Source organism: Macrosteles quadrilineatus, unplaced genomic scaffold (assembly GCF_028750875.1).
Source record: "Macrosteles quadrilineatus isolate MER2022 unplaced genomic scaffold, UCM_ALF_1.0 Scaffold_2__2_contigs__length_208266976, whole genome shotgun sequence".
In the NCBI taxonomy this organism is placed as follows: Eukaryota; Metazoa; Arthropoda; class Insecta; order Hemiptera; family Cicadellidae; genus Macrosteles; species Macrosteles quadrilineatus.
The window spans coordinates 72,526,059-72,552,941 of record NW_026542595.1 but is presented as its reverse complement, the minus strand read 5'-3'; the positions used below and the strand labels follow the sequence as shown (position 1 = coordinate 72,552,941).

Genomic DNA, 26,883 nt, shown 5'->3' with positions numbered 1-26,883 from the left:
AGTTTTAACGTTATAATACAATGATTTTTTATTTTAACATTGAAAAGATCAATAAAAAAATAGAAATTAGTAAAAATAGGATATAGATTATTATTTATTGCTTGCAAATGTTTTATTCGGTTTTGCTTTAAACCGATGTTCCGTTGTAATAATAAAACTGGATAGTAAATCGCACGAAGGGAATTATTTCTTTACTTATTTAATTTACACTTATTTTTTTCTATTTTTCTAATATAAATTAAGTAGGCCTATTTATTCAACCAAATATTTCTGTATTTACTTATAAATAAATATAGATTACTTAATATTTTGGACTTTTATGTTTAATGCTGATTTTAAAACGTGGTTTTCCCTCGCTTTACAGTTTACTTTAAATTTAGTTTTTATATATTATTGTTTCATACTCAATTGACTTATTTGTTACGTATTATTTCAACCACTGATTGTAAAAAAAACCCGTTCAAAATACTAACATAATATGGTTATTTTTGAGATAATTACGAAAATAAATTCATAAACATTTAATTCATATACAAATAGTTTAAAACAACTAAAAATGTATTGTTACAAACGTATGAACTATAGTTCGGCCGCTTAGAAAACGACCTGCGCGCTAATGCTAAACCAATGCTGGAGGAGGTTGCTTTCTAAGCGGCCGAAGTATAGTCATAAATCCAGATTATTAGAACTAGATTATTTTTTTTAGAGAATTATGTTTTAAATTTCACACTGGCTCGTCAGTTAAATGAATTTAACAAAGACCAACTGAAGCGACAAGATTGCTGTGATTACAAAGACAACATTTTAACTTTATAAGCCTCCATTATCATAACTTTCTTGGCTTTTAATAGAAAACCGTGTCAGTTAATAGCTCTTTGCTTCTTCAGAGTTTTAGCAGACAACTTTCAAATAATTTTCTTCTAAAGAATTCAATATTGAGTAAGTGACAACTCATAATATGCCTAGTAAATTGTCATTAGTTCCAATAATAGATCGCTTTTGATTTGTAAATTATTAAGTTTGTTTGTTTAACAAATTTATTTATCTTTTATGAATTTTCAGACAATAATAATTTAATGACAAAACTGAAACTGTATTTTCTGTTTTACCATACTGTTTTACCATACGTTTCATATTTTCGTGTGACTTTGCTTTTGCTTGTGATTAATATTGCTATGTGTAAAATCAGTCTATCAATAATAATTTCGAGATAACTAAACGAGTATCGGCTTCTTATTCTTGATTACATAGCGGAACAGAAGGACGAAAATGTTTAAATATTTAGACATTATTTCAAAATGTTGGATACAATATATACCGTTGATACGAAAAAAAAATTCTTGTTTACAATATTTGAAATATTAAAATTCTACCAAACATAGATTATTAACGGCCATTAAAATGGTTTTGTATGGTCTTAAACCTTTTTAATCTTCAATTAAGTACAGTCATACATAGCTACAGTTAGATCTACTTTATATGTAGTGAAGTGGAATTTAGTTTTAAGTGCTTAAAAATAACTAAATACTGATGGATGGATTGGTAAAGAGATCACACAGAAAGTTGTCAAACATTTGAATTTTTCGAATGTTTTATTGGTATTTTTGTATTATTTATCAAACACCATTTCATTTGTTCGAAGATATTTGAGTTGATATTGATGATTTCCAGCAATAGCAACAAGCGTTTCGTGCTTTGGAATCGTCAGTTTCACTTCTTATCAATCCTCTTGGTTTCCCGTAGAATCAGCGCTCTTCCGTTACTTTGAAGAATTGTTTTGTGATTGTTTGTTATCAAATCACACATAAAGATAATATGGTTTTATTGCGCGCCCTTGCCAATAAACGCCATACAATACATTTCAATTAGTTCAATTACAATACTAAGCCAACAACTGTCTAATAGCTGAATGTACTAAATGGCTTCTACCATAAACAATGTATCCCATTGCTTTATGCGTTTCATTAAATTAAAAATTATACATTTGACTTATTATATTTATTAAAATACTTGACAAAGTGGTTGGTGACACTAGTGAAGCTATCTTAATTTATTATATAACAAAAACGGAAGTTTTTAACAATAATTGTTTTGGCAATGGGTTTGTTTTTGTTGTAGAGAGGTACTGAGTTTTTTTCACTTACGGAAGTATGTCCTTCTCTGAATTTATACGTGTCAGGAGTCAAAACCAACATATGCAAAGAGGTTATAAAGAACATTTTTACCATGTATTTCAAATATAAGCAAATATTATGACCAAAACATTTTGTAAGGAGTTTTTAAAACCATATCTTCCACAGCTAAGATTTGTTTTCATACTGAAATATATTCGAAGAAAAAATCTGTTTTATGCGAGTAAATCTGAAGTATCTGTAAATCAGATGATGAAAGCGTTGAATATGACGGTTTTGAATAGTTTTTAAAGACTTGCCAAGATCTCGAGTTCCCTTTCTTAGATATATACACTTGTAGAGCGAAAAAAGTCTCCACGATCTATAATTTTCCAAGTCAACTCATAATACTTTAGTAGGCCGAAACGAGGTAAGTGCCAAGCTATTAATTATAAAACTAAGCAGTGCATAACGTTTTCAGTTTTATCAGAGAACTGAGACGGAAATCGATCGACAAACAGATTAAATACAGACGGATAGGGCCATTGCCTCAGCTCTGAAACTCATGCAGAAACCGTGTGTGAAACCTACGATGTTATACCTAACCCTGTTTTCACAGATATCAAAAAATTACCAATGGAATCAAACGTTCGAGTATTTACAAAATATTTTATTCTGATCAAACTATCGTTTTACTAAAGCAAAGCCAGACGATTGCCTCGTCGGGATAGTTCTCATCGGCTTTGTTCAAGTGGATTTGAAAACATTAACAAGTTATGTCTACAATGTCCATGGTCATAATACCGATTTTACTGAAACTAATGCCAATTCAGCTTATCTTTTAGGCTTAAGATTCAGCTTTTATTTGTGTTGTAGTCTAAGGAATTCAAACTCAAAAAAACATTATAGCGTAGGTTAGATCAATACATAAGTCTTTCTATCACTAAAAACATTATATTGACATTGTTATCTGGTGTTATTTATCATCAGTCTAACGTGAGTACTAATGATTCTAAGGTAAGGTATGTTACGGTAACTATCATAGTCTAACCTAACCAAACTAAACTAATCACAGAGGTCAGCAGATATATTGAAGTCGTTGTCTGATGAAACAATGTAAATAAACTACCTCACGAAAAATGGAAAACCCCTGTATGGACATTTTGGTAATCATGGACAATTAATCATAACAATTAGTCTAAGAGAGTATTTAATTTAAATTAGTAAGAGAGGCTTTATTGAAAATACCTAAGGATAGAAGAACACCGAACTATTCAAACTTCTCTGCTTGGAATCCACAATTTGAAAAAAAACTTCGTAGCCGTAGCGTGTCTTACGTACATAAATTTGCAAAGAAAGCGATTGTCTTAACCCTTGCTAATCGTAGGTCAGTACTTTGACCTCACGCTAGCGCTTAATGAAAGACCTGCGATTACACACAATCACCAATTTGCGGCTGGCTTTAAACTGTCTACGTTATACTGATTTGCATTGGCTTACTGATTGTTGACCCGCATGCACTTTTAAACGCCTAACCCAATTACTTAATTAAACTTTTGTTTCAATTTAATGGTGAATGTATTAAATATATATGCAGGTATTGGTTTACAATATATTTCTTCGTCAGTGATCAGAGCTTGCATTATCACAAATAATATCGCTACAGCCTTTTAAAATTAGTATATTTTCACATCTTCTTAAAAAATATTGCTTTATTAACAAAGCGTGAGGTTGCATTAGCAGTATATTGCAGTATATATTCATGGTCAATATATTATGACGATCCTCAGAACAATTGATTCTTAGACCTTGGCACAGGCCTAAATATTTTTTTACTAACTATCAAGGGTCGATGATTTAAACCAATCTGCAAAACAATGGAGTTAATATAGCTTGAGGCATGCATGGTATTGATAATAATACTTTAAATTAAGGGTCCATTGTTATGTATCATTTTTTTCTTAAACAGTCAAATTCAGACCTCAGTGTAAATTTATTATTGACAATCGATAGTGTGAATTTTAAGTCTATTATAATTCATATTATATAGTAAAAGAAAAATGCTTGAAAGTTATATACAGTTATTTTCATCCACAAATATTCATTTATTACCACGAATAATTTATAACTGTAATTTTGAAATGTTCCTCCATTTCCTTATCTAAGATCCAATGCCAAGTAAATGTTACATATTTATCGAACGATTTTGAAAATCCGCCATTTTAATATAATTAAATCGAAATTTGCTATCTGAGTTCTTGGCATAAAAATGTTATGTTTCATACCTAATACGTGTTGCTTCAATTAATGTAGTTTAGTTGGAAATTACGCAGTCGTGTATGCGTAATCACCTTAAAAAATTTAATCACTGAAAAATGTAATTTAAGTTTATGTTTGCTCATTATCAGAAAATGAATTGCAATCACTAACTTAAATGAGAACAGATTCCTAAGATTACGGGGATAATATTTCAAATTGTTTCCGCTCATTATCATAACTTTCTTAGCCTTTAATTAAAAGTCTTGTTAGTTAGAAGTCGAATACTTTGTCCTCGTACTTCCAGCCAGTTACCTGATTCTTTCTTTAATTGAAAAAAACGTACGACCCCTTAAAATATTGTAAATTGTATATTTACAAAGGTTAACCTTTAAATTCATATTTGATTTTTTTTTTACTTAAATTAATTCCGGTTGATTTTATGCAAATATGTGTTTTTTCCGAGCAGAAGCTCTCTATAACAATTGAATCTCACAATTGAAATGCTTATTTTTTTATGAACTCATTGAAGAATTGACATTAAAGTAAGGAAAGACAACAATGACCCTTGACCTTTATTGCATGGCCTAACTACTTCCCATGACCCATCTCTACTTTAAGATAGAAAAAACTTATTTACAAACCGCATTGTTTCGAATAATTTTTTTTTTTATAAATTCTTTGTATTTTATTACTTTAATATACAAATTTACTTACGTACTTTATTTAGAGCCTTTGAATAAACTTAAAATTTTTTAACATTTGTCAAAGCTGTTTTTTTAAGCTAAGTATTTACAATGAAGTTAACACGTCAAATCCTAAATAGCACTCTTATTGTAGTTTGAGCGTAAAACTATTGACTGTATATACACACATGGTATTCTGTCTGTAGTGTATATTTAGTCAATGGTAAAACTAATAACGATGATTTTATTAACTTGAGAGCACAAAAAATACGTCAAATAACACTTATAATAATACATTTACATTTATGCTGTTTACTGACAAGGCATATACATATAGAAGATGGTAAGTGATGATTGATTTCGATTGGACACCCCAATCATCATCAAACCCAATAGGCGAATGACATGCGTGCAATCTAAGTTAGGTTTTTATACTTTGAACATGTTTCTAGTTGTTGAGTTATTTTGTTGGAGATGTGTGTAAATTTGGTGCAGATCGCTTTAGCCGTTCAGGAGGAGTATTTGTAAAACAAAAGCAGGAGTGTAGTATAAGAGCTTCGCTTCGCTCCGCTCAATAAATAATGTTAACTAGGTGGCGTTCGCAGATGCATCCACAAAATTGAGCGGAGTCATCAAGGGGTCGTATTATATTTTTTTTGTCATAATGCAGTAAAAACAGTCGTCATTGGTGCATGCGTTGCGGGTCTAAAGTAGCATTTTTACTCTTTAGGGAATAAAATTCGTTTTTAGCCTCTATGGAGTAAAACTCAGCTGTTGTCAACTTAGTTGTAAATTTCTATTGTAAACGATTGAATAAGTATCAAAATATGTAACGATTCGTGCTTCATAATCATTTTAACCTACAGTCTACAGTCTCTTCCCATAGCATTTTAGCATTGCAGATACATTAATCCATTCCCACACTCAACACTGCCCACCTTTACTACTTCCTTCACCCTCCCCTACGTCGTGGAGCTGTTTCCCTCTCTTCCCATAGCATTTTAGGATTGCAGATACACTAATTTAATTGCCAAAGACAGTTCCCACACTCTGAACTGCAAGCTTTACTACTTCCTTTACCATTTCCTACGTCATAGACCTGTTTCCTTCCCTTCTCATAGCATTTAAGTATTAGATACATTTATCTAACTGCCCAAAAGGTTCCCTCACTCTGCACTGCCAGCCTTTACTACTTCCTTCACAACTTCCTACGTCGTGGGGCCTGTTTCCTTCCCTTCTCATAGCATTTTGGGATTGAAGATACATTAATCTAACTGCCACAGACGTTTCTCACAATATGTTCATACATTACTACTTCCTAAGCCACTTCCTACATCGTGGACCTGTTTTCATAACTTTCCATAGCATTTTAGTATTTTAGATACGCTAATCTAATTGCCACAAACATTGCCCACACTCCGCACTGCTAGCCTTTACTACTTCTTTCACCATTGTATATGTCGTGGACATTCTTCCATCCCTTCTCATAGCATTTCACCATTGCAGATACATTAATCTAACTGCTACAAACGGTTTCCAGTTTCCAAACTCCACACTGCTCACCTTACTACTTCCTTCACCTCTTCTTACGTCGCAGAACTGTTTCCCTCTCTTCCCATAGAATTTTAAAAATGTAGATACCAAGATACCTTAATCTAATCGTCATAAACAGTTCCCACACTCCGAAAAACTCGCCTTTACTGCTTCCTTCATCACTTCCTACGTCACGGACCTGTTTACCTCCCTTCCCTTAGCATTATTGGAATGCAAATACCTTAATCTATTGGTCATAAACAGATCCCACACTCCGGACAGCTCGCCTTGACTACTTCGTTCACTACTTCGTACATCGCGGACCTGTTTTCCTCCCGTCCCATAGCATTTTAGGATTGTAGATACCCTAATCTAATAGTCATAAACAGTTTCCACACTCCGGACAGCTCGCCTTGACTATTTCCTTCACCACTTCCTACGTCGCGGACCTGTTTTCCTCCCTTCCCATAGCATTTTAGGATTGCAAATATCTTATTCTAATGGTCACTAAACAGATCCCATACCCCGAACAGCTTGCCTTTACTTCATCCTTCACCACTTCCTACGTCGAGGACCTGTTTCCTTTCCTCCCAATAGCATTTTAGGATTGCAGATACCTTAATCTAATTGTCATAAACAGTTCCCACTCTCCGGAGAGCTCGCCTTGACTACTTCCTTCACCACTTCCTACGTCGCGGACCCGTTTTCCTCCCTTCCCATAAAATTTTAGGAATGTAGATACCTGAATCTAATCTTCATAAACAGTTTCCACGCTCCGGACAGCTCACCTTGACTACTTCCTTCACCACTGCCTACGTCGCGGACCCGTTTTCCTCCCTTCCCATAGAATTTTAGGAATGCAGATACCTTAATCTAATCGTCATTAATAGTTCCCACACTCCGGACAGCTCGCCTTGACTACTTCCTTCACCACTTTGTACATCGCGGACCTGTTTTCCTTCCGTCCCATAGCATTTTAGGATTGTAGATACCTTAATCTAATAGTCATCAACCGTTTCCACACTCCGGACAGCTCGCCTTGACTATTTCCTTCACAACTTCCTACGTCGCGGACCTATTTTCCTCCCTTCCCATAGCATTTTTGGAATGCAGATACCTAAATCTAATCGTCATAAACAGTTCCCACACTCTGGACAGTTCTCCTTGACTACTTCCTTCACCAATTCCTACGTCGCGGACCCATTTTCCTCCCTTCCTATAGAATTTTAGGAATGCAGATACCTTAATCTAATCGTCAGAAACAGTTCCCACACTCCAGACTGCTCACCTTTACTACTTCCTTCACCAATTCCTACGTCGCGGACCCATTTTCCTCCCTTCCTATAGAATTTTAGGAATGCAGATACCTTAATCTAATCGTCAGAAACAGTTCCCACACTCCAGACTGCTCACCTTTACTACTTCCTTCACCACTTCCTACGTCACGGACCTCAAGCTAGTGTCGTCATTTGATTATATTTTTGATCCATACCACCGTTTATGTTCTAATATCTGTGGAATAATGCTATCAGCTATTTATTTATCTACTGTATTCAAAAGTTAACAGCTGATCATATGTCTTTGTTTATGTGTCAAATACTGCTTCCATAAGGATTACATTGAAACTTTGAGACCCAGTGGGGCGGATTCCTGAGAGACTTTTTTAACGCCATATAGATGTTGGCACTCACCGATATGGTCTTTATCACCATGCAAAATTTGAAAACGATTGATTCAGCCGTCTAGGAGGAGTTTGCGTATTACGAAATGCATAAAAGTCGACGTATAAGAGCTTCGCTCGCTTCGCTCGCTCCGCTCAATTAAATAATAGCTTCCAGATATAAAAAAGTACTTAAAGTAAAAGACTGAAATATGAAACTACTTCATTGTTGGGACTTCCTGAATCGTCCAGAAGTCACTTATTATCCCCAACCCTTTTGAACCTTTTCAAGATTTAATGAAAGATATCTCGTTAACTAGCGTCTCTATTCTGTATCGAATTTCGTTTCATAAAGCTTGTCTTTGAAAGTATTCTTCAGGTTGAAACAGAATACTAACAAAAGTTCTTAATGAATTCTGAAACGTTAATGTTCTTATGTGTAGTTGTAATTTTATTTTATAATTAATTTATTTTATTCTAAAATTTATCATTTTATTCTAAAATGCCATGGGTTGGTGGAGTCGAATATTGGCCGATGTTGAACATATTTTCTAATCTGATTGACCAATATAAACAAGTAGAACTATAACGTCTGATAGTTAATTGCTTTCCTAGAGTCTTTTGAAGATAAACATAAGAACCGGAAATCAAGAATCAAGAATCTTTATATCCACAAAATGGAGAGGATACATTACTGTAAAACGTAAACTTAAAATACTAAAAAGTACAAGGCTTCTTACCAATATAAACAATTTCCTGAAACTCTCCTTGTGGAGAACACGTCACTCGGTTTAAAAATTTAAAATCTACTTACATAGACTTCTTTTAGATCAAAAATGTCTTTAACACTGTACAAAGGGTAAAAAACTTGTAACAAAGAACATCATTTGATATCTGAACCTTACTTAGCCTAACATGTGTTAAATTAAGATCATTTTTCTTACGTGTATTGTAGGAATGGATGTTGCCTCTTAATTCAAGAGAATCCCACTCCTTCTTTATATTGATTTTAAAATTAGGAAATAATCACAAAATTATTATTTCCACTTAAGGATAAGTCAGTTAACATAAAATGTTTAGCTTTAAATAACAAATACATCCAAATTGCATAAAGGATTTAGTGAACCAAGCGACAAATCCGCCACATTTGTGATAGGAACGTATCACTGAAGGGCGCTAATCCTACAGCAATGAATGTCGCGATAAACTGTTGTGGCTGTATTGAAACATTTCATTTAAACATTGCAGTTGTTTTGCTGGAATGTATCTGATATTGCATTCTTACACTGCATTCAACTTTCTACAAGTTTAAAACTTGGATTTTTGTGTGTTAAAAATGTGTTCTACATTCATTCATACATTTATTTTTTTCTCAAGGATTGACTTATCGTCTATTAATACATTTAAAATATAACAAGAAATCTGAACTGGTAGTGGTTTTTTTTAGTATAGGGATCATATGACGTAGTTTTGTATACATTTTTGTTAGTGTAACGTATTTAAACGTTTCGTTTGCCGTTATGTGTCCTTGGATATGTTGAACATCTTATTTGATTTGAACATGTAGCAAAAATGCTCAGAAAATAAGTAATTGATAGTGTGTTGATGCCAAAAATGTGTACCTATATTTAATCGAATGTATACTATTTATGATACAATATCAGTGTTTCAAGCTATGTAAATAATAAAATAAGTATATCTTCAATCAAGTTCTTTATTTCTGATTGAACCAATAGCTCTCGAAAACTTAACAAAATAATATATTATATGATATAATGTTCATCAACTATCGATAACGTAAGCTATAGTTTTTTAGGAACATCTGTATCTTTGAAATATTAGGTAAGTTATGCAGCAGTAATACTGTACAGTCGAAGTAGGTAATGAGATACAAAAGTATATATAAGCCTTGAAAAAATAATAGGGTAATGCGTGTTACATTATTCGCTTTGAAGGTAGTCAGTGTGATCATGAACTTAGTCAGAAGCTTTTTTATTTTTTTAAACTGTACTTGATCATTACCAGATAATGTTAGAACATCAGCTACAAAAGGCATTTCACTCCACTTATGTTCGGGTCAGAATATGAAACAGCGTCTACGTGTAATGATTATTAAAAATCATGACAATTAACCTGTATTAACAGCAGTTAATATGGGAAATTAAATTGAATTGAAAAAAAAAAAAATTTAATAAACTAAATAAATGTAATTTTAATTACAGTTTTAACAATAGGCTAGGCATATTAGGAATATAAGTGACAGTTAGCAGAAAGTTTAGGTACAGTCCTAATCATCACTTTTCTTTATGTTTTTTGGGTCGCTGAACACGGATATGAGGTTTGCTGACAGATATTTTGCCCGGAACATTGGTTATTTTGTGAAAAACCTTAAAATTCGGGCACTTTCTTTGGTTTTTCGGGCAAATCTCGGTAAGTATGGTTTTTTGATAAAATCCTGCTTTATAAAATTAAAGATGACAAAATTTACTACAAGTTTCCTATATAATGCTTGTTTCTACGACGAACCGTTTCGCCACTAGAGCACACTAAAAAAGGCCAGAAGTACAAAAAATTAAAAACATTGCTAAATGCTGCCGTTTTATATTACGTTTCCATGGAAACAACCCATGTTACGATAATTTTAACTATTTATTCATGATAACAAACTGAAACACACTTAAAAATACCCCCGCCGCAGCAAACCTGCAGACTAAGCGAATTTCCATTTCCCTGATTGGATTTACACTAAAATGTTTCCTTAGAAATATCACATTTATTCCCTATTTAAATAAATGTTTAACGAGTACTTAGGTTTGCTGCAAAAGGGAGGGTAAAAAGGTGTTTTTTATGTAATAATTTAGTATGAAATGAATGCATTTTCCAAATTTGGTTAAAACATGTTCATAAACAAGCAAACTACAACAGTTTACTTAGTCTCCATAAGAATAACATGGGCATTTTAAATTTACAGATTTTTGGAATTTTCTCCGTAAGAAGGACAAGAAGTGTTTTAGTTCTTCATCAGAATTCTTAGCGATGCTGATACGTTGAAACAATGTGTTGGGGTTTACGGGTAAGAATTCTCTACTTTCATCGCGTTATTTACTATGGCAAGTGGCTGGACACGGTCTACTCGTCTGAATTTGACGTTACCAAAGTTAAAAGTTATCTACAACTCTTTTAATGTATTTCATCCTTTTTTCTCAACCACTATAGCAGTCAAACCTGTGGCCAGCAACATCCCTGTGCTGAGAAAATAAATGGGGGATTTGTGGGAACGGGAAATGTTCCAGCAGTCAGTCATACATCTTGGCATAGATTTATCAAGTGTGTTTCAGTTCATTATCATGAATAAATAGTTCAATTTATCGTAACATGGGTTGTTTCCATGGAAACCCATTGTAAAACCTTTGTAAACGGTTAGGGTTTATTTTCATTTTTCGTTTTGCCCAGCATGATCGGACAATGGGAACAGGGATTTATGGGGGGTTTTATGGGGTAAAAATTGGCTTTTCCTATTTTTGACCATATAAACTTAAAATTTAGCGATTTATTTCCATGCCATTTTGTAGAGCTAAAAAAAAATTGTTTAGTATATTAAAGCGTTGTTATGCGCCTAATGGTTACGGAGAAAATTCCAAAAATCTGTAAATTTAAAATGCCCATGTTATTCTTATGGAGACTAAGTAAACTGTTGTAGTTTGCTTGTTTATGAACATGTTTTGATAAAATTTGGAAAATGCAATCATTTCATACTATATTATTACATTTAAAAGAAAACACCTTTTTACCCTCCCTTTTGCAGCAAACCTAAGTACTCGTTAAACTTTTATTTAAATAGGGAATAAATATGATATTTCTAAGGAAACATTTTAGTGTAAATCCAATCAGGGAAATGGAAATTCGCTGAGTCAGCAGGTTTGCTGCGGTGGGGGTATTTTTAAGTGTGTTTCAGTTTGTTATCATGAATAAATAGTTAAAATTATCGTAACATGGGTTATTTCCATGGAAACGTAATGTAAAACGGCAGCATTTAGCAATGTTTTTAATTTTTTGTACTTCTGGCCTTTTTTAGTGTGCTCTAGTGGCGGAACGGTTCGTCGTAGAAACAAACATTATATAGGAAACTTGTAGTAAATTTTGTCATCTTTAATTTTATAAAGCAGGATTTTATCAAAAACCCATACTTACCGAGATTTTCCCGAAAAACCAAAAAAGTGCCCAAATTTTAAGGTTTTTCACAAAATAACCAATGTTCCGGGCAAAATATCTGTCAGCAAACCTCATATTCGTGTTCAGCGACCCAAAAAACATAAAGAAAAGTGATGATTAGGACTGTACCTAAACTTTCCGCTAACTTTCCTAATATGCCTAGACTACAAGTGAACTTATTTGACAGTAGGTGCTGTTTGTCGGTAAACACCGTTGCTAGGCCGTCAATGAGTGCTTAAACCCGGCATTAGAAGGTTTACGAGCGGGTTTATGGATCATAACTCGCTCATTAACGAGGAATCTACGCGCCTTACAGTTATTGTCACCGATAAACAGTCGTTCACAGCTGATCACTTTACTGTCATGTTGACTCTGTTCTTTGACTTAACACTTTTATTAAATTTTGTTTTGTTGTTGGTTAGAAGTTATACTTCGGTCTGGAGACCCAGATTTTTTATGGTAATGGTTGCAAATTAGGTTTACATTTGTTACTGATACGTACCAAACGTTGCAAATAAAATTGTAAAGCTGTAAGAGCAAATATCAGCCAACTAATAGGATTCTTTGGAACCAGAATTTTTTTAATGGATATCTCCGAAGCCTGTCTTACCGAAACAAGTGGTAAGCCTAGTGTTTTTTTTTTTATAAGAGATTCCTCTTATCCTTCCATTTTATATATTTGAGAAAAAATTTTATAAAAGTATACGTCTATTGTATATGACTCTTGTACTCCCCACGCTTATTTCCAAAATCCTATATACTGTAAATTGTATTTCAAATGAATTTTCGCTGGCCTAGTTTTGAGAGCGTTTCACATTATTCGAAAAAGCCCAAGTTAAATATAAGTCAATATGGATTTTGTCATGGTAAGTTAGTGCTTCTGAGCTTGCCTCAAGCTGTAGGTTCACCAAACAAGTAAAAAAATGTCTCTTTGGAGAGGATTAACTCTGTATTGTAGATCACCCTCTTCAAAAATCCATACGAGCTACGAGTACATTCTGATATAAACCTAATAGTCTAGAAGTTAACGAAAGTTTGATTACCAATATGCATTAGGCTGAGGGGGAGTAAAGCCAAAAAGCCGGCATGTCAGTGACTCCAGCAATCTGTTAGTGCTAGTACAACCACTATCTATTGTTGGTTAAACTTCGCCATGTAACAATTAAAACTTGGTCCCGATCACGCCAACTTGCCAGGCATGCCAACTTTGACTCCCTCAAACTAAAGTCTTGCTGCCAATATCATCGGCTACTCATGACGTCATAAACTACAAGTTCCTAATCAATCTGACCGCAATTTTCTAAATTGCCGTTTCATATGTATAAAAAAACCTTTAAAAGCTAGTTTTCTGGATTTAGATTCTTATTTTACATTGATAAAGTTGTAATGATTGAAATATCTTTACTGAAGAGTAATTTTCACTAGCTAATGCCTATGTAAGTAAATAAAAAGAGTTTGATGTAGTGAAAAAAAATTGACGGTCTATTATTTAAACGCTGACTGTTTCATAGAAAACGATTGACATAGAGTATTGGTCATTTATCACAAAAATATCCGTAAATTCATGATTAGGATCTTGGAATACAAAGTCTTATCTCTCATGACAAAGTTATAACAGTCATAAGTAACCGTTTAAAAATGTAATGTTTTCCACCTTAAATAAATAATATATTTTAATACCTGTTGACCATAAAAAATAAATTCTTTAATGTTCACTTCAGAAATTGATGTGACGACCCCTAAAAAAATAGATACTAAGCTTATCGTCAACTTCACGATTGTCATTCCCAATTTGACCACGAATAAACTGCAAAAGAAAACTCAATTTTTCTATGAAGGATTTATTAGCCTATTTGGAATTTTTGTTGGTTATGTTTTTTTATATAAGTCATTCTCTAAGTTTGACTTGGTAAAATGTTTGTGTATTCAACAGAATTAAGTAATTTAGATCAGAGTTGTAAAAATAGTCAATGGTGTTAGTGATAAGAGCAACAGTGCTACCGTGACTAGAGGTCGTGAGTTGTGTTATCTGCTTCCCTCTACCTCTGATAAGAGACCCTCCCTTACTGACCTTCCACCCTCACTGTGTACCTTGTCTAGGTAAAGTTCAGTGTTATCACGGGGGCATGATAGTGATAAGAGCAACAGTGCTACCGTGACTAGAGGTCGTGAGTTGTGTTATCTGCTTCCTCTACCTCTGATAAGAGACCCTCCCTTACTGACCTTCCACCCTCACTGTGTACCTTGTCTAGGTAAAGTTCAGTGTTATCACGGGGGCATGATAGTGATAAGAGCAACAGTGCTACCGTGACTAGAGGTCGTGAGTTGTGTTATCTGCTTCCTCTACCTCTGATAAGAGACCCTCCCTTACTGACCTTCCACCCTCACTGTGTACCTTGTCTAGGTAAAGTTCAGTGTTATCACGGGGGCATGATAGTGATAAGAGCAACAGTGCTACCGTGACTAGAGGTCGTGAGTTGTGTTATCTGCTTCCCTCTACCTCTGATAAGAGACCCTCCCTTACTGACCTTCCACCCTCACTGTGTACCTTGTCTAGGTAAAGTTCAGTGTTATCACGGGGGCATGATAGTGATAAGAGCAACAGTGCTACCGTGACTAGAGGTCGTGAGTTGTGTTATCTGCTTCCCTCTACCTCTGATAAGAGACCCTCCCTTACTGACCTTCCACCCTCACTGTGTACTATGTCTAGGTAAAGTTCAGTGTTATCACGGGGGCATGATAGTGATAAGAGCAACAGTGCTACCGTGACTAGAGGTCGTAAGTTGTGATATCTGCTTCCCTCTACCTCTGATAAGAGACCCTACCTTACTGACCTTCCACCCTCACTGTGTACTATGTCTAGGTAAAGTTCAGTGTTATCACGGGGGCATGATAGTGATAAGAGCAACAGTGCTACCGTGACTAGAGGTCGTGAGTTGTGTTATCTGCTTCCTCTACCTCTGATAAGAGACCCTCCCTTACTGACCTTCCACCCTCACTGTGTACTATGTCTAGGTAAAGTTCAGTGTTATCACGGGGGCATGATAGCGATAAGAGCAACAGTGCTACCATGACTAGAGGTCGTGAGTTGTGTTATCTGCTTCCCTCTACCTCTGATAAGAGACCCTACCTTACTGACCTTCCACCCTCACTGTGTACTATGTCTAGGTAAAGTTCAGTGTTATCACGGGGGCATGATGGTGATAAGAGCAACAGTGCTACCATGACTAGAGGTCGTGAGTTGTGTTATCTGCTTCCCTCTACCTCTGATAAGAGACCCTCCCTTACTGCCCTTCCACCCTCACTGTGTACTATGTCTAGGTAAAGTTCAGTGTTATCACGGGGGCATGATGGTGATAAGAGCAACAGTGCTACCATGACTAGAGGTCGTGAGTTGTGTTATCTGCTTCCCTCTACCTCTGATAAGAGACCCTACCTTACTGACCTTCCACCCTCACTGTGTACTATGTCTAGGTAAAGTTCAGTGTTATCACGGGGGCATGATGGTGATAAGAGCAACAGTGCTACCATGACTAGAGGTCGTGAGTTGTGTTATCTGCTTCCCTCTACCTCTGATAAGAGACCCTACCTTACTGACCTTCCACCCTCACTGTGTACCTTGTCTAGGTAAAGTTCAGTGTTATCACGGGGGCATGATGGTGATAAGAGCAACAGTGCTACCATGACTAGAGGTCGTGAGTTGTGATATCTGCTTCCCTCTACCTCTGATAAGAGACCCTCCCTTACTGCCCTTCCACCCTCAAAGTGTACTTCCTTGAGATACTACAATTCACATAAACGTTGTACAACGCAAAAGCCTCGTGTACATAAAAATTAGATTTATAGTGAGAACAATTAAGCCTACATGCTACTTTTGTGAGCGAAGTTTGTTTTTTTTATTTTAATTTATTATTTTCCTTGACCCGTAGAACTATTTTTAGACAAAGTAACTAATTGAACATATAGTAACTGTTGTTTTAAAATGCATTTGTAACGTTATGCTGATTTTGTTGTTTGATCACGATACGGGTTTGTTTAGGAAACCCCTTGTTGTTGATTTATATTCAAGCTTTGATGTATGATTTTATTCTCAGTTAAGTGTTGAGTGGAGCTTAGTTGCTGAATGCCTGGTCTACAAATAAATAACAGGAAATTGAAAATAAATTTTCTAAACAATCGAGTAACATAGATACATTTTACATTCATTTCACACAATTTAAAAATCTTGTGATAATACTTGTTTTTATATAAGTCAAAAAAATTTTAATCTTGTTTTTATATTAGCAAACAATGAGTGATACAAATTGTAAACCCACTTTTCGTCCTACTGTATAGCTCTTAGAAAAGACACGTTCAATAGATAAAGACAACGCTTTTGCAGATTGCTGGATTAGGCAGTTGCAAACGCAGCTTTCAGGTTTCAATAAATCAAGCAAACTAATAAAAATAAATTTTAAGAATACCCGCTTAGTCATATTTCATTAGAATTATGTAGGAATATTTATTCGTCACTTTTCAAAACACGGATTAAAAATCAAAATGCACGATGAATAGACTTTCATCATAGCTAAACGAAAGTACGATCTTTTTTATGAAATCATATTTTGATACGCTTGACTTACTATCAGAACAATATGGTTAGGATCAAAGTTGAATTTAATACTAGATAAATGTGCTAAGATGGATATTATTGCTGGTTCATCAGCTGCAGAACTTTCTACTAAGTGAAAACAGTTAAAGTTGCCCTCGCTGAACAGCGGCTGAATGTTATCGACAAACACATCAGCCTGATGGCGAACTGTGCTGATGGATAGGCCTCCTCAGCACTCACAGCCGGGCCATCAGCATTTCCATTGTGTTCCGCGGATATCATTATAGGTCTGGTTGAAGTTACTCAGGTTAGTCATTTTTTTATTGGTTAAAATACTGTGTAGTTTATATCTAAATGTATTAAATGGGCAAATTATTAATCATAGTAAATACATTTTATTATGTTTATGGCCAAATTGTTATGTTTAAATTTATATTAATTAGGTTTTACATGTAAAATTTGATTTTATGTCCTATAAGGTGGCTTTGCCCTTTAAAATTTAAATAAATTAGGCTAATATTCTGACAATTGCGTGTAATCGTAATTTGCTTATTCTTTTTGTTTATAACTATTTCATTAAGTTATTGACAAACTCACTTTTTAAGTAGTTATATGTCGGTGACTTTGTATGATACAAGAAAATATTTAAAGGAAATCCTGACGAAAAAATCGTGTAATTAAGGCGAAACGGTAGAATAAGTTCAAACTACTTTAAGCTTATTACTGAACAAAAATTAACTTAGTAAAAATCTAAATGTATAGCAAAGAAATCGGAACTTCATTTAGTTGTACACACCTACTATGATATAAAGATTGAGATAAATTATTATGTAAAGTGAGAAAGTTATCCGCATTTACAAACTATCGCACAACTCTCTCAATGCAGACAACAAGCTGAGCAAACATTCACTTATCTGACGGGAACTTGCCACAATGTCGGCGATGATAAGACTGCTGCTAACTTTTAACGCTACTGTTTGAGGCAACAATTTGTCAACTTTTATTTCTTTGAAGTGCTTTTACCAAAGTTGGTAAGGAAAAGTTTGGACATAGAGCAATTCGTTATCGTTGGTCTGTACACAAATCTTCTCCGGTAATATTTTTTCAAGTATGTACGAAGTTTTATCTTTGGATACTGCGAATAGGTTTTTTATACTAGTATAAATACTGTTGAGTGGAATTTTATTTTTATCTGCCATGTCCCACCATTGTTGAGTTTGCTGATGGCCAATGAATATTTTTATAATTTTAAAATATATGGGTACGTTATACTAAATGCTATACTATATCTATGTTACAGACAACTAGATGGTAACCAACTATGGAGGGTGGAGCCTGAGAGTTTCCAGAACTTGGGTCAGCTGCGGAGTTTGAGGCTTGAAGGCAACAAACTAGACAATGTTCCTACTGATGGAAATGTTGTTTGTTGCAGACAACTAGATGGTAACCAACTATGGAGGGTGGAGCCTGAGAGTTTCCAGAACTTGGGTCAGCTGCGGAGTTTGAGGCTTGAAGGCAACAAACTAGACAATGTTCCTACTGATGGAAATGTTGTATGTTGCAGACAACTAGATGGTAACCAACTATGGAGGGTGGAGCCTGAGAGTTTCCAGAACTTGGGTCAGCTGCGGAGTTTGAGGCTTGAAGGCAACAAACTAGACAATGTTCCTACTGATGGAAATGTTGTTTGTTACAGACAACTAGATGGCAACCAACTATGGAGGGTGGAGCCTGAGAGTTTCCAGAACTTGGGTCAGCTGCGGAGTTTGAGGCTTGAAGGCAACAAACTAGACAATGTTCCTACTGATGGAAATGTTGTATGTTACAGACAACTAGATGGTAACCAACTATGGAGGGTGGAGCCTGAGAGTTTCCAGAACTTGGGTCAGCTGCGGAGTTTGAGGCTTGAAGGCAACAAACTAGACAATGTTCCTACTGATGGAAATGTTGTTTGTTACAGACAACTAGATGGTAACCAACTATGGAGGGTGGAGCCTGAGAGTTTCCAGAACTTGGGTCAGCTGCGGAGTTTGAGGCTTGAAGGCAACAAACTAGACAATGTTCCTACTGATGGAAATGTTGTTTGTTGCAGACAACTAGATGGTAACCAACTATGGAGGGTGGAGCCTGAGAGTTTCCAGGACTTGGGTCAGCTGCGGAGTTTGAGGCTTGAAGGCAACAAACTAGACAATGTTCCTACTGATGGAAATGTTGTTTGTTACAGACAACTAGATGGCAACCAACTATGGAGGGTGGAGCCTGAGAGTTTCCAGAACTTGGGTCAGCTGCGGAGTTTGAGGCTTGAAGGCAACAAACTAGACAATGTTCCTACTGATGGAAATGTTGTATGTTACAGACAACTAGATGGTAACCAACTATGGAGGGTGGAGCCTGAGAGTTTCCAGAACTTGGGTCAGCTGCGGAGTTTGAGGCTTGAAGGCAACAAACTAGACAATGTTCCTACTGATGGAAATGTTGTTTGTTACAGACAACTAGATGGTAACCAACTATGGAGGGTGGAGCCTGAGAGTTTCCAGAACTTGGGTCAGCTGCGGAGTTTGAGGCTTGAAGGCAACAAACTAGACAATGTTCCTACTGATGCGTTACTTTCTCTTACACTTCTTGAGGCCTTGTAAGTTTTCATTACTTTCACTAGTCATACTTATGTGGTATAGATATTTTCTGATATGACATATGATAAGATATTTGTGTACTACAACCAATAATCATCGCTTTATACACGTTTTTTTTTTTACATAAAATATACGTAAGATTGTAAAATTTTAGCAGACAACATTTGCAGTGTCCTGACTCCTGATTGTCCTAACTTTATTTATCTCAATTAAACGTAGGCCTATCCTTCGAACACGTATTCGTTAATAAAGCAAATGTATAAGCAATTCTCAAACGATGTTACTTTTTAACTCTTTGAGGCATTATATTTCGTTAACTTAATCGTCTTACAATTAATTAACTCGTGTTGAAAGACTCTTAGGTCCCAAGAGTAAAGGGAATATAAAATACAATAAAAGGAGAAAGCCTATTAATTATTTTATAAGTAATACAAATTGAATCATTCTTTAGGAAGCCTCTTAAACAAAGTTTCGTTTGTAAGATTTATTTTCCGAGCCTTGAAAACGATATAATGTTACAAAGGGCATAAGATAGTAACTTGTCCTAATGGTACCCTTTAAATATATATTTTACACATAAACTGCCATTTTTAAGTAAACTTGGGATTAATATTGGAGGTATAAGCCATCTTAAAAGTATAAGATAGCAAATAGTATATAATTATTCATACTTTTAGGTGGATCTGATTTTTGTAAAATGATCAAGGGTTGAAAAGATATTTTTGCCAACTAATTGGGATGAAGTATACAGGGTTAGTTTTAATTGTCCCCCCCCCCAACTTTTTTCTACATTTTTTCAAATATCAATCCCAGACCACTTCCAAACATTGTTGGGTAGTAAGTACTTCATTTTGACAAGGTGGTCATTTCCGGCCGCCATCTTGGATCCGCCATATTGGATGCAACATTTTTTTTTCAAATATAAAGGTGAGGTTGTGACCCATTATTTCGAACTAGATTTTTACCCTGATTACAATGCCGCAAACTGTTTTTAAAAATCTTGATTCATTCTAAAGTTATGAGGGCTTTTTAAAACTTTATTTTTAGCCCATTTTAACATTGCGCATTTACAAACTAAGACCATAATCTCAAAATAGTGCTAGATAAAGATAAGTATACATTACGAGTAATTGCCGACCTATTTTCACTTGGTTATGACTGATGTATCTTTTTCGGCCGCCATCTTGGATCTGCCATTTTGAAATGTGATAAATTATTTTAAATATGAAGGGGGTGTTTTGACCCATCATTTCTAACTACTTTTTAAAGCTGAACTTAATTCCATGATCCATTTTTCATTTTCATTTTTTGATTTTTAAATATTGTCATTTTTTACAAAAAAAATGCAATATTTCATAAATAAAACTTGATAACAAAAAATGAATTGCGGCATTGAGTTAAGCTTAAAAAAGAAGTTCGAAATGATGGGTCAAAACACCCCCTTCATATTTAAAATAATTTATCACATTTCATAATGGTAGATCCAAGATGGCGGCCGAAAAAAATACATCAGTCATAACCAAGTGAAAATAGGTCGACAATTACTGGTAGTGTATACTTATCTTTATCCAGCACTATTTTGAGATTATGGTCTTAGTTTGTAAATGCGCAATGTAAAAATGGGCTAAAAATAAAGTTTTAAAAAACCCTCATAACTTTAGAATGAATCAAGATTTTTAAAAACAATTTGCGGCATTGTAATCAGGGTAAAAATCTAGTTCGAAATAATGGGTCACAACCCCACCTTTACATTTGAAAAAAAAAAAAAGAATTTGCATCCAATATGGCGGATTCAAGATGGTGGCCGGAAATGACCACCTTGTCAAAATAAAGTACTTACTACCCAACAATGTTTGGAAGTGGTCTGGGATTGATATTTGAAAAAACCTAGACAAAAGTTGGGGGGGGGGCAATTAAAAGTTGGGGGGGGGACAATTAAATTTACCCTTTATATTCATCGTCATAGTAAAGCATTCTTTCATCCAAACAGTTATAACAATATTGTACATTTTAACTTCATTTAGAAGTTCTGTAAATGGTTTCCATCTTCATTAACAAACAAATAAGTATTACATCGCCGACCCCATAAAAAATTCGAACTAAATATGTGTTTCCTTTCAAATCAGTACAATAGGTTATGATGTTGTATTTATCGCAATGTTATACTATGTGACACGATAACAAACTTACACGTTAATAACCATACTATCTATTTATATATTAATAGGCAAGCATGTTTCTTTAAAACCTTTATCTCAGCTCGTGTGCATCGCAGGGAAAATCTACGCATACTGTTGGAAAGATATTTTTTGTAGATGTACAGAATCCCTTTATAAATTAAAAGAGGCTCAAAAATAAGCACAAAAACTGAATTTAAAAATTTTGAAAAAATTAACATGGATCTTATGGATTGCCATGCTGGTGAAAAATAACAACGAAATATAAACAGAAAATCAAACAAATGGAAGAAACTTCAATCACATGTTTTATTTACAGTGTGGGGTGAAAATAGAGAAGTCTGTACATTACATATTTTTGGTCGAGTTTCGACCACTGGACGACCGCTTGTGTATATTGTTCTTTAGAACGATTTTTTTTAGCGGACGAACTCTGGATGTAAATAAATATAGCACATACTCCACCTGATTCTCTTCTACCCTAGAGATTAAATGAACTAATTTAAGCCTGCAAACTAGAAAACATAGTAGTACAGTATGGCGAAAACCTCTTTGCACAAAATGGATTTAGTACAGGCATATTTTGAAAGAATCCATATGTTTTATGGGTACTTTCCTGTTAAAGGGAACATTCATTATAATCGATGATTTTTTCGATATATCGATATTTTTGTTTACCGATCCATTACATATTGACAACTGATATTGTTTAGGCTAAAATAGTCTATTATATGGATTAGCTAACCTAACATAACCAACCAAACTTGCTGTACTATTTAAAAATTCCTTTTGATAACAGAAAAGGCAAGTTAGACATGGAATGTTACACAGCAAGTTTGGTTAGTTATGTTAGGTTATTTTTTTTAGAACAGTTTCATTTCATTATTGTTTGTTGATACTGAACAATATTTATCGTAGTTGTCAGCTGATACGTTTCAATTTGTTAATATCGATATATCGAGAAAAAAAATCATCGATAATAATGAATGTTCCCTTTAACAGGAAAGTACCGTTTTATGCACACTTGACAAACTTTATCGATGAATTGTAACTTTGTTTCAGAAATCTCGGAAGCAACCAGTTGACAAGTTTGCATTCAAACGCTTTTCCGGAAATGCGAAACCTTGTGATTTTGTAAGTAAACTTTATCAGATATTATGTAATTTACAGATAAGTAGAAAGTGGACATTGTTATTAGTTCGATTACTAATAAGACTGTAGTAATGATCATGTTTAATTGCAAGTATCTTTCTCAGGTTGGGTTTTATAGTAATATTTTTTTGTGTCTAAAAAATGTGTCCACATTAAAATGAAACTGTTGTTGTGGAGCAGTTGGCATTAAATTAACTCAATGAATTTAAATAAAGTCGTCTTTAAATTTTGAATTGAAATAAAGTTCCGTACATTTAGCTCCGCAAAAATTAAACCCCCAACTAAAAATTGTTGAGTTTTTTTCAGTTACGAACCACTAGATGCAGGTAATAGATAAAAACATATCTGTAGTTATAATTACGGTATTGAAAAAGGCGGTTTTTAACATTTTGGGAACTTCTTTTGCTTATGAACTAAACAAAAAATTTTAAAAGTCAGTTATATTTCCAAATATTTAATAATATAATAATATGTCTATATACAACCGAGGCGATTAAAATGATTAAACCCTCAATGATCCGGCAGATACATTAGAGTGTCGAGTGCCGGGTTTGGGCATTATCACACCACAGCGGGACTAACTGGCCATAAGCCGACGTTTTTATTTGATCATTGGTGAGAATAATCTTGTTATAACCCATTATTTCAAAAAAGTATTACAATTTGCTACCCCATATTTGACCAATGGAACGTTTTAAATTTTAAAGATGAAATTTTTTTTCAATAAATGAAGAATGACGGTTCAAAGATTTTTAAATTTATTGGATTGATAAAATACCATCCTACGTTTGTCCTTAAGGCAATAATAAACCATCTACCAATCAAAGTGAACATTTAGGAAGCCCTACAAACGTCTGGGAAGGTATATGTATTATTCCCGATCTTATATACTGTACTGACAAATATAATTTGCAGCTATTATACCACACTTGATTGCTTTGGTTAACTTGAGCGAGAATTTGTATTGAATGGTTTCCTAAAAACGGAAAAAATACGATGATGAATGCATCCTTTAATTTAAATAGCTAACTAATTTAAAATTATTCTTCCCTACACATGATTGATGTTTATGAAATAAGGTTGGTTACTAAAAATAATTGAGCTTCGTGATGAATCTTATAATATGTTCGCGAGATATCAAGAATCAAGCATTAAGTACCTATAACAGCAATACAACATACAACAACAATAGGTACCTACATAACTTCTTGATTAGCATCACACGAGTTATTACAATTTACTGAAAATACATCGAAATACGCCTAATAAAACTTTTAATAATAACTTTACTAAAGTTATTATATGTAGTTTTATGTATTTTCAACAATACGCTTGCATCATAAACCGGGGACGATCAATATGTAAGAGAGCACATTGGTCCATCGCATCCATCGAGAATAAAGAACGATTTTCTAACGATGCCTAGTCGAATGCAGTTCCACGAATACATAATTAATCCTCATTACACGGGGATAGAGACAATCTTCGATCTATACAAACAAGAAGACAACTGATAATCATAATAATTAATCAACCTCCAGTAGCTGGTGGTAGGTGGCCGAGCATGTCTGGCGGACTGCCCGGTGTCGACCCCAGCTGGTAATTAGTTGTTAGGTCAGGTGAGGTGATGACGTACAGGAGCTCAAACCATAGGTTAAACTTACTACTTATAGACGTCCCTCTCGCCACATGATTCGGAGTAGCCTATAAGTGCTAAAAAAACTCATTGGTTCTTGGTCTGCATTCTGCATTGAGACTAGTCTGTTAGCACGTAGTTCTTTGTTCAATTCACAATTTTCCAACAAAAACTGCTGTGTATGAATTACATTATTTTTATTATTAGGTACATCTGTGGCATTTTAAAGGATGAGGAATCGGAGGTACAAACGCTTTTCGGGAAACAGGTCCAAATCCATATGTTTTGAGGTGTGCCTAGAACCGAACCCGCCCGTGCCTAACTACTAGGCTAGCAACACACCCAAACATTTTACTTTGTTTAGTTGTTTTCGAAGAATTTGTTGTCAAAAAAACTTGTCAGGTCAAAATTCGTTATGTGCCCCCTTTGATTATACGTTGGGTAAGAATAGGTTAATCTATGGTTGTAGCCAGTTTGTTTGATTAAATATTTAGCCCAATCAAGACAGTAACAGAGAGTGCTGCAGTAAAATGAAGTAAACAGAATGTTATAATCATGTTGGACTAAAAAGGCTACGTATTATAAACTATGGCACATTTAATGTTCAACAAAAAAAATTCAATTATAACACACTATGTCATCAACTACAACTTGTTCTTGTGTATACAGATGGTACCTCTACTTACTGTACTACTAGTACTACTACTACTAGGCAGTACTACTAAGTACTACTAGGCATGTGTCTACCTACATTGGATACTCAAGTAAAGTTGTCACTGACAAGTTCTCCACTATATAAAGAAGAACATCCGTGAAAGAAAATGGAAAATCTTGGAGACAGATATTGTATTGTAGTTGGACCAGTAGCTACAAGAGGTCGTGGGTTAATGAATGATGTTGTTGGCCTAGGCTTTGCATTGGTGTTGTTGACCTGGACACTACAGCGGTGCGACACCTGATCTCAGCCACTGATAACGACAGGTTGTCACTGATAAGCGGCACGACACGACTGATATATAGACACTGCTACCGCGACACGCGGGTAAAGGTTACATGCACTTCACACGAGCCTGCCGCCCGCGCCGCGCTGTCTTACCAGTCTTCAAGATAACGTTAATGAGATAGTTCTAATGCACTAACAACTAGCATTAAAACCGTACAAAGAAGTAGAAGTTTATTAAAATCCATGATTTAGCCCCTGAGCTGTATATTAACTAAAATAGGCTTTACCTTCGTCACTGCAGCTCAAATACTGGTGGTGTAACTACGTTATGGCCGTTTAGGCATTACAATGCCATCGTCAGACACCAAAAACTCGGCTGAAGTAGCGTCGTTGAAGTTTAAACATATAACGCACACGAACAAACGAAACATTTAAAATATTTACAAAAACCGATCAGACCTGTCGTACTAACGGTTGACATGTTCCCGCTCCGAGCAAAAAGCCGACGGCCGTAATGCCGAAACGGCCGTAACGTAGTTACACCACCAGTATTTGAGCTGCAGTGTCGAAGGTAAAGCCTATTTTAGAAGTTTATATTTGACAATGTTTCGAAATTTACTCTGCAACTTTGCCAGCTTGATCAGCTTCAATCGTGTTTTTGGTAACCAAACGTAGGCCTATAGCATAACACTTTACGATTTTGCCCTATAACTAAATCTGACATGACTTGAATTGCTTGTGTTGTTTAAGCCCTGTTTCTTTTCTTATAGATTAAATCACACAGTTGAATTTATATAATTTTACCGCTGCAGAACATAGAATTGTTTAACTGAAACAATCAAACCAATTCAAGTCGTTGGCACGAATTCACTGCCACAACCACCGTTCGTCTTGTCTTAATTCACCTCTGCACACCTCTGTCCTCTGTACCTCTGTCCTGTCCTGGGGGAAGAGTGGACCTTTGGTCTAACTCAGGGCAGGTTAAATAAAGAATTTGTCATTTGTAATTTGCTCAATAAACTGCTAGTGTCAATTCCAAGATCTCATCTATGTCGTTGCGGGTTGCAGGAATAACTGCTCTCGCAGTCCCTTCCTTGTAGGAAATACAATAGTGTTGACTGAAGATATAATGAGAACCAATGTTTCTGTGTTTATGTCAAATTTAATGTCAAGAGAAAATCCTTGCCTTAGAATGGAAAAATTGTAGGCCTATTTTGGTTTAGAAGGCGTGTTAAATTCAACGTTTTTCATTGCTATTTTTTCCAAAAATTTAAGTTGAATGTTTATAATATT

The 26,883-nt window shown here is 34.9% G+C and overlaps 1 protein-coding gene across 1 annotated transcript in view; it reads left to right on the top strand.

Moving 5' to 3' along the window:
• LOC128985362 (lutropin-choriogonadotropic hormone receptor) overlaps nucleotides 1-26,883 on the top strand; it is a 384,665-nt gene that overhangs the window by 334,499 nt on the left and 23,283 nt on the right. The window contains exons 5-6 of the mRNA XM_054404789.1: nucleotides 19,538-19,681; nucleotides 22,922-22,993. Of these exons, the coding sequence (XP_054260764.1) occupies nucleotides 19,538-19,681; nucleotides 22,922-22,993 (216 nt within the window). The remainder of the gene's footprint in view (nucleotides 1-19,537; nucleotides 19,682-22,921; nucleotides 22,994-26,883) is intronic.